The 9,681-nt window shown below is 37.8% G+C and overlaps 1 protein-coding gene across 1 annotated transcript in view; it reads right to left on the bottom strand.

The window, feature by feature from the left end:
* Window positions 1–2,792: 2,792 nt before the first annotated feature.
* The window catches only part of ICA1L (islet cell autoantigen 1 like), a 25,640-nt gene continuing 18,751 nt past the window's right edge, over window positions 2,793–9,681 (bottom strand). Inside the window, 1 exon segment of the mRNA XM_007936045.1 lies at window positions 2,793–2,908. Within this exon segment, the coding sequence (XP_007934236.1) occupies window positions 2,793–2,908 (116 nt within the window).

Here is a 9,681-nt window from a genome sequence, read left to right as displayed (position 1 = left end):
GTTAACTGCATTCTTATCTGGTATATTTTTTTTTAAAAAAAAGAAGATAGGTGTTGAAACCCAGTCTCTGCCCCCATTTAGTATAAAAAGTGTCCATTTTTTTTGAAAGGTGTTCTTGGTCTAACCTTGGTTGAAGTTAATTAATTCTTCTTATTGAATGGATGATCTAGATTGAGACAAATAGCAACTGGCTAGCTTTCTGTTATGCGCTTACCCTGTCCTTCCTATCAATAGCCTTTACTGAATGTGTGGTTGTTTTTCTCTATTAGCAATCAAAGTTTAACATAACAAAACTTATATTTTTGACCCCTAAATGAGTGATTGAGCTTCAAGTAACATCTTGAGAAAATACGAATGGTTACCTTCATTTTAATAACAAAGTTTACAATGTGCTTTTCAAAAATTGAGTTTTCAAAAGTTGTTTTCCTGCAGTGAGTACAGGAGACCCTGAATAGTGTGGGAGAAAAACGTGGAACAAAACTCAAAAAGTTGTTTTCAAAAATTGAGTTAGACCTGTTGAAGTTTTAATAGAACTTGCTTAGGCAATTAATGTTGCTCTGGGTGAAATGGACAACTACACAGTCTGTGCTGAAAGAGGAAGTGTTACATAAACCAGGACTGGAATCATAAAAATCCCTTGCATGTTTCTGTTTTTTGAGAATCTTTGCTCTTAGAAAATTGAAGTTGTTATCCCTTTACATCGTTGTCTGGGATTTAGTTCTTGCTTGGAAAGACGACTGCTTTGCCTCCTCATTGAGGGTATCTTCATTTATACATCAGGGATTGCTTTGCATGCATGTGAGGGATATACAGATCTCTCTGAACTAATGTATTCGTAAGGCTACACTTGCAGAGAAAAAAGTAGCACGCTTTTGAGGTACTCAGTTGAAGTTGAGAGCACCAGTCATTATAGAATTTAGATTGTATTGTGGGAAATTTCACTGAATAAAAAGGAACCCTTAAAAAAATGCTGCTTAATTTATTAATAAGTAAAGAAATGGGAGCTCTGGTAGTATAGTGCCTAAGGCACTTGACTGCTAACCAGAAGGCTGGTGGTTCAAACTCCAGCCACTCCTCAGAAGGAAGGCTGGGCAATCTACTTCTGTAGTGATACTGCCTTGGAAACTCAAGGAGGGGTCGCTGTGAGTCAGGTCTGACTCAACTGCACATAACAACAACAACAAGAAGTAAAGAAATCGGAATAAGCATGTGAAAAGATGTTGAGGAAAGACTCTTAATGACCTTTGCCAGAGTTCCTGTTTCTGATTCTCAGCCTGTGCAGGACTTGGTGGCAGGAGTGGTTTTCTGGAGAGCTCATGGGCAGTTAAGGTCCTAGTTACTCTGGACTGCTTGTGGATGGGAAGTGGACTACATTTTACCTACTCTGGTCCATTCTTAAAATTATTTTTTTTTTATATACAGTGATTCAGACATTAGAAACAATCTTTTAAATAGGCCTGTTTAGAACTAGGAAACTACTGTGAATTACTTTTTTTTCTCATGGAGATTTAATAGGTTATCTGACAAAAATACAACACCTCAAAACTGCCTCAAGACTAAAGGGTAGGACGAGAAAAAAGAACAGGAAATTGAGTGATAGATCTGTGTAAACATTGGCTGTTTTCATCAACTTACACAAACTTCCATTAAACAGTTGCCCCCAATACATGGATTCTAAACCCTCTAACAATGAAAAGTTTTTGTTCAGTAACCATATGGAGCTGCAAATGATGTTACCTGTGCACAAAAAGGGAGAAGTGGAAAAATGAGACACTCCTAGTGATCATGAAGAGCTTTCTCTATTTCTCTAGAAAAGTATTCCGGTTAAATCACGTCAACAAAATTGGGGTAAGTATGCAAATATTGAAAGATTGTTTAAAACTGCCTTCTCCTCATTCAGGTAGAAGTTTCTGGGTACCTTCAGGAGTACTATTGCTAGTTGCGTAAGAGTGTCTTCCCTTCATTTTCTTTTCTGGAAGAATAGGAATAATCCATTCTAGTACAGTATAGCAGTGTATGTAAAACTAGGCCTGAAGTCACCTACCTATACAATGTCTTAAATATTATTGGACATTCTTGTGGTTTATGAGCTGTAAAGAGATTTTTCCATTCCTCTGGACGATGGGCTTAGTAAATTAACCAACTTCCTCATGAAAAATTCAGTAATGGAATTAGAGGACTCTATGATTTTTTTTATATGAATGGAAAAAGCAAGGAAACATTAAATTTTAGCCTACAATTGGAGAAAAACAAGCACAAGGTATCGCTTAACCTATCAGAGGCTATGTTACCTTTTAAAATTCTCACCTTGCAGGAAGCTGAGTTTCGACTTCCTTTAACTTACTTATGACCTTGGGTGGGGCAGCAGGGAATGAAGAAGAACCCGGAAGAGCAATGCAAGACAGCGTGGCATATCTCTAACACTTTATCCACATAAAGAATTCTCACAGCCAGCAAGGTTACTTAAACATAAAAGGTTTTCCAGAGAAATAAAATCCAACTCCTTATTGACAGAATTATTCCTGTTTTTTATAAAATAAATTTTGGTATCAAATTATTTTGGACTCACTTGTTTCTAATGTTTTCTACATATTATCAAGACTTGCAAATCCGAGGTATTAAGGGTGTACTTAATAAATTCAGATGTGATCTTACCATCTGTCTAATGTTGGCTGACAAGTATTCACAAACACCATGCTTTGTGTGTGGGCACAATATAAACTTCTTTCCACAAAGGCAGTATATTCCAAAATAGATGTCTTAAAGCCATTGATGTGGCATTATAACATCAGTCAAGCATTAAGAAGTTCATCATCCGACTGCCCAGTAGCATCTGGGTTTGAAAGTGGATCCAAATCTGCAAATAGATTGAACAAGGCTGACATGTCTTGTTTATCATTGTTAGGGGCTATTAAAAAAAAGAAAGAAAACAAGATTAAAACTTCACACCTTTTTGAAATGTGCCTCCCCCTTTTTCTTCACTACTTTTATGATTTCGAAGTAGATGCTATTTTTGAGTCAAAAAAATTTTAAGACAACTAAAAAAATAAACTATCATCGGTGATATCCCCTTGAGGATAATTTTGAAATGCTAATACTGATACCTTGGGCTGCACTGAGGCTTCTAATATTTAAGGAATCCTCTGGGGCGCCGAAAAGGGTTTTGAGAGTGAAGAGGAAGGCAGTAATACAGTATTCTTAGAAACCTTAAGATATATTTATAGAAAGCTTTCAGATAAGGTTTAAAATGAAAGTAACCTTTGTTCGTACCAAGTAGGAGCATTATATTTGTAAACTCTATTTAAAATCTACATTTATTTGAGAAGTAATACTACAAAAAATACTAGACATAGGGAAAAAAAATCTCCCTAATCCTACATTATCTCATCCAAGAGTTGTCATTATGGTTTATAGTTATTTCTTTTGTCTTTTCCATGTGTACTTACTTAAAAAAAAAACAAACTGATGTGGGTCATGGTCACAAAGTGTCCCAGACTGCTCATTAATTTCAAGGGTGGATAAAAAATAATAAAACGTGTAATTATACAGGTGAGAAATCAGACAACACCTTGAACGAGTGGTCACAATTAACAATACCAGTGAGGGAGAAGTGGACATCATAAGCTTGCCGATACGATACCTTGAGATGGGTACACCATCAGCTATGCAATACTCCATTTATTTATTAATATTTATTAATCATGAGGAGACCTCAGAAAACTCTGAAAGATCAGTCTATTAAAAAGCAGTGAAGCAGATGCTCACATCCTGAAAAAGAATTGAAAGGCTATGAAAATTGTTAAGATTAAATGAGGCAGTGTTACTACAGAAGACAATACTAAATGCAATACCTGACCCTAGTCTGGATCCTTATAGGGTAAACTCAAAATTACAAATGACACATTAGAGGAAAGTATGTCAAGTTATGTGTTAAGTTTTGTTTTTTGTTTTTTTTTAATTGAATATTTAATTTTTGAATATTTATTATTCAAATTGAATAATTAATTGAATATTTAATTGAATACTGTGGTTATCCAAGAGAATACCTCTATACAAACATTTATTTAGGGCTGATATATACGTGGGGGAGAAGAGAGATGGGGACTTTATAAAACAAATGGGGTAAAATATTAATAGGTGAATCTGGGGAAAGGGTACACAGGTATTCATTGTGCTATTTTTATTTAAGGAGCTCTGGTAGCATAGTGCCTAACGCACTTGATTGCTAACCAGAAGACTGGTGGTTCAAGCCCACCAGCCACTCCTCGGAAGGAAGGCTGGGCAATCTACTTCCATAGTAACATCGCCTTGGAAACCCAAGGAGGGGTCGCTATGAGTCGGGTCTGACTCAACGGCACATAACAACAACAACAAACAACAACAACATTTTTATTTATGCAATTTATATTTCAAATTCTTTACAAATAAAAAGTCTTTAAAAATACACCTCAGTGACTAAGATGAATATATATATGATATTTATATATAGTAAGAACTGACTCCACAGCACACAACAACAGTCCTGCAAGCCAAGAGTGTGTGTGTATATCCTGTGTATATACCCATTATTACATATACCCATTCTGCTAAGACACTTGCCTGCTAACCAGACGGCTGGCGGTTCAAACCCACCAGCCACTCCTCGGAAGGAAGGTTGGGCAATCCTACTTCCGTAGTGATACTGCCTCGGAAACCCAAGGAGGGGTCGCTATGAGTCGGGTTTGACTTGATGGCACATAACAACAACAACAATTCTGCAACCTACTATAACGGTAAGTACTCAATATATGTTATCAATTACTGTGTCACTTTGAAGACTGAGGTGTGCCCAACCCAAGCCATGGCATTCAGTTGCCTTATATGCATGTGAAAGCTGGACAATGAATAAGGAAAACTGCAGAAGAATTGATGCATTTGAATTGTGGTGTTGGCAAAGAATACTGAAAGTACCAGAAGTACGAACAAATCTGTCATGGAAGATGTGCAGCCAGAATGCTCCTTAGAAGCGAGTATGGCCACACTTTGTCTCACCTACTTCACTCGTGTTGTCAGAAGGGACCAGTCCCTGGACAAGGATATCATGCTTGCTAAAGTAGAGGGTCAGCAGAAAAGGGGACAACCTTCAATGAGATGGATTGGCACAATAGCTGCAATGATGGGCTCAAGCATTGCAAGAATTGTGAGGATGGCAAAGGACCAGCAGTGGTTTGTTCTGTCATTATGAGTCGGAACTGACTGGATGACAACGAACAACAACAATACCTACGCTAAGTGCCTGAATGCATTTTTGTTGATAAAGCCAAAGCCAAACCCACTGCCATGGAGTTGATTCTGCCTCACAGTGACCCTATCTATAGGCATCCTGTAATGAAAAAACATTTTCAGTTTAGGCCAAGATGGTGATGGAAGCAGCTGAAAGCTTGCCCCAGCAAGCAAGGAAGAATGTATTAGAACCAACAATGGACTCAGAACTCTGGAAACCAGTACAAGAGTTAATAGCATCTAAACAAACACTGAAGCAAGAATAAGGTGACATTCATGGTAGGAAAATGTGTTTGTTGTATAATATGATCTTCTACCTCCGTGGCAGTGAGGGCTATGACAGATCTCATGCAGCCACTTGTAAACTGTGAGCTGTACTCCCCTTTGCCCCAGGAATATGGGATCAGACTTGGCTTATGCTGGCAGACTGTTGTGTGTGATTCTTCATATCTGTCTAAGGCCTGCTTAATGAACAGAGGCAGTGGGGAGGAAGAAGTGAAATGCCTGCAGGCTGTAAGTGCCTTGATTCACCTGGGAATATCAGCATGACTGAGGCAAAATAGGCTTCTGCGTGCCAACAGAGAAGGGCTGGTATGAGAATCTCTAGCAAGAGTTAGAACTTTGAAATTACTGTGATGCAAATGGTAGATGAAGATGTTTCTCCACAAAATCTATTGCCCAGAAAGATTGCTTTAGAATGAACTATTTTGGGACTCTGGAAACAGATCACGACACTTAAATCAACCAGAAAAGTGCTTAACGAATGGGATAAGCTGCTGATCCCTATGTGAATTATAAATGCCAACTCATTACTGAGCCCCACCACTGAGGTGGGGGTGGCAACCCTATGTCCCTAGTGGGGCTGGTTGATGCCAAGGTGAGCAGTGGAGACCCTTCCCCTTAAGGTTTTATGGTTGCACAGTGCACAGAAGGATTAATCTGGAGGTGCCCAGTAAGGTCAGAGGATTGCAGAGATTTTGGCCCTTTCTCAGTAATGCCTTGTCCCTGCTGGCTAACTCGAAGGGCTAGCACGCCCTCTGGTGGAATCACTCAGGCTACTGACTGACTGCAGAGATGAAAGAATAGAACTGTACACTTTGCAAAAAGTTACTAAACAATCCACTGCAGGATATATCGGGTAACAACAGCAATTCTGGAGCCATTGGGGTATCAGGTAGTTTCTGTATTCTGTTGTTTTCTCCTTGAAGTACAAGAAAATCCCTTCAGAACACTTGAATGTGTGTTCTGGATCAGAGTCCTTGATAATATTCACACATATTTTGGAGGGCAGTCTCATCAATAATAGAGGAGGCTGCTGAGCAGATGGACTGTTACGGGCTTTGACAATTAGGGGTTGGTGGGTGGGTAGACAATTGCATGCAATCCATAGAGAAAGAGAATGAAAATAAAATAGAGACTAGAAAAACAATAGAATCGACATGTAATAGCATGAACAACTAACTGTGCCAACAAAGTAGATAACTTAGATGGAATGGACAAATTTCTAGAAACATTATCTGAACTGACTCAAGAAAAAAATAGAAGATCTCAACATACTTATAACAAGTGAAGAGATTGAATCAGTAATCAAAAACCTCCCAATTAAAAAAAAATAGTCTTGGACCTGCTGTCATCCAGGAGAATTACTGGCACCAGCCTTGCTCAAGCTCTTCCAAAAAACGGGAGAGGAAGGAACACTTTTTAACTCATTCTATGAGGTGAGCATTACCCTGACACTAAAACCATATAAAGACACCAAAAGAAAACTATTGAACAATATCTCCTATAACCATAGATGCAAAAATTCTCAACAAAATACTAGCAAGTCCAACGACATATTAAAAGGAATATAGAACATAACCAAGTGTGATTTATTCCAGGAATGCAAGGGTGGTTCAACATTTGATGGAAGGAAGGAAGAGAACCATATGATCATCTCAGTTGACACAGAAAAGGCATTTAATAAAATCCAACACCCTTTAATAATAAAAATATTAAATAAGCTACAAATAGAAGGGAAATGTTAAATATGATAAATGGCATTTATGAAAACTCCACAGCTAACATTCTTAACAGAAGGGTTGAGTGCTTTCCCTCTAAGTTTGCACAAAAACAAGAATGCCTGCCTGCTCTTATCACTGCTATTCAGTATTATACTGGAAGTCTAAGCTAGAGCAATGAGGCAAGAAAAAGACATAAAGGTATCCAAACTAGGAAGGAAACATTAAAAACTATCCCTATTCACAGATAAAAAATCCTATAAAGAGCCTATAAAAAATCCCAGGGAATCCATGAGAAAGCTTCTCTCTAGCAAATACAGAAATTCAGCAAAACTGCAGGGTACCAAATCAATACACAAAAAGCAGTTGTGTTACTATACACCAGGAAAAAGCCATCTAAAAAAGAAATTAAGAAAACAATTCTACTTTAATAGCATCTTAAAGGATAAAATACCTAGGAATATATTTAACCAGGAATGTAAAAGACTTCTTAAACAATGAAAATTATAAAACATTACTGAAAGAAATTATACAAGACCTAATTAAATGGAAAACCATTCTGTGTTCATGGATTGGAAAACAATATGATTAAGATGTCAATACTGCAAAAGTGATCTACAGATTCAGTGTAATCACTATCAAGAATTCAATACCCTTCTTTACAGATATGGAAAAGCCAGTCTTTAAATGCATATGGAATTGCAGGGGGCCCAAATAGCCAAAGCAATCTTGATAAAGAACAAAGCAGAACCATTCACATTTCCTGATTTCAAAACATACTATAAAGCATAGTAATCAAAACAGTCTGGTACTGGTAAAATGACAGACACATAGACCAATGTAATAGAATTGAGAATCCAAAAATAAACCTATCCATGGATTTTCGATAAGGGTACTAAGTCCATGTAAAGGAGAAGAAAAACAGTCTGTTTTATAAATAGTAGGACCTCCAGTGGGGCAGTGGTTAAAGCATTTGGCTGCTAACCAAAAAGTCGGCAGTTTGAACCCACCAACTGCATAAGAGAAATATGAGTTAGTCTACTTATGTAAAAATTCAGCCTTGGAAACGTAAGGGACAATTACACTCTGTGCTGTAGGGTTGCTAAGAAGCTCTAGTGGTATAGTGGTTAAGTCACTTGGCATCTAACCAAAAGGTCAGTGGTTTGAACCATCAGCCAATCCACAGAAGAAAAATGAGGCAGCCTGTTTCTGTAAAGATTTACAGCCATGGAAACCCAATAGGGGTCACTGTGAGTCAGAATCAACTTGATGACAGTGAGTTTGGTGAGTAAGTATAGGGTTGCTATAAATTGGAATCAACTCAGTGGCAGTGGATTTGGTGGGTCTTGGTAATAAATGGTGCTGGGACAACCCTGGACATCCACATGTCAAAGAATAAAGCCAGACTCATACCTTGTACTATATTCAAAAATTAAAATGGATCAAGGACCTAAATGTAAGAACTAAAACCATAAAACTTAGACAATAACATAATGGTATTGCTTTAGTATCTAGTTTTTAACAATTCTTAGACACAACATCAAAAGCACAATCAATAAAAGACAAAAGAGATAAATCAGATTTCATCAAAATGAAATACTTGCTGAAGAAAAGACTTTAACAACAATATGAAGATACCACCTACAGGGTGGAGAAAATATGGGAAAACCACATATCAGATAAGGGTTTATTATTCAGAATATAGAAAGAACTCCTAAAACTTAACAACAAAAAAGACAACCCAGTCAAAAAATGGACAAAGGAATTGAATAGACATTTCACCAATGAAGATATTCAAAAGGAATATAAACACTGAAAAGATGTGCAACATCATTAGCCATTAGAGAGATGGTCAATCGAAACCGGTAGTATGACTAAGATTTTAAAAAAAATGCTGGTGAGGATGTGGATAAATTGGAACATTTGTACACTGCTGGTGGGAATAAACTGGTACAGTTGCTGTGGAAAACAGTGTAGGTGTTCATCAAAAAGTTAAACATAGAACTACCATATGGCCCAGTAATCCTATTCCTAGAGACTTGAAAGCAGTAACTCAGTCACACATATTTACACAAATAGCACATTCACAAGAGCCAAAAGTCCATTAATAGATGAACGGATAAACAAAATGTACATTCATACAGTGGAATATTATTCACCCATAAAGAGAAATAAGGTCCTGATAATGCTACAGTGCCCCAGGGACAACTCAGGGACGCCCAAAGCAGCAGGCCAGATCTTCTGGAGATCAGCAGGAGAAAGGGGATTAAAAGCCAGGAAGCCAGACAGAGGTACAGTCAGCCACAGGGACCCAGGTGGGGGTGATACGAGAGGTCTCCAACAGCAAGACAAACTTGTCTGTCGGTTTGTCCTACTGTGGTGACATGTAGACTTGAGTTTTGAGGCTGAGCCTCTGGTG

This window comes from Orycteropus afer, unplaced genomic scaffold (assembly GCF_000298275.1).
Source record: "Orycteropus afer afer isolate SDZICR_OR568_19922 unplaced genomic scaffold, OryAfe1.0 scaffold00002, whole genome shotgun sequence".
Classification (NCBI taxonomy): Eukaryota; Metazoa; Chordata; class Mammalia; order Tubulidentata; family Orycteropodidae; genus Orycteropus; species Orycteropus afer.
This window is presented reverse-complemented; position numbering and strand designations above follow the sequence as displayed.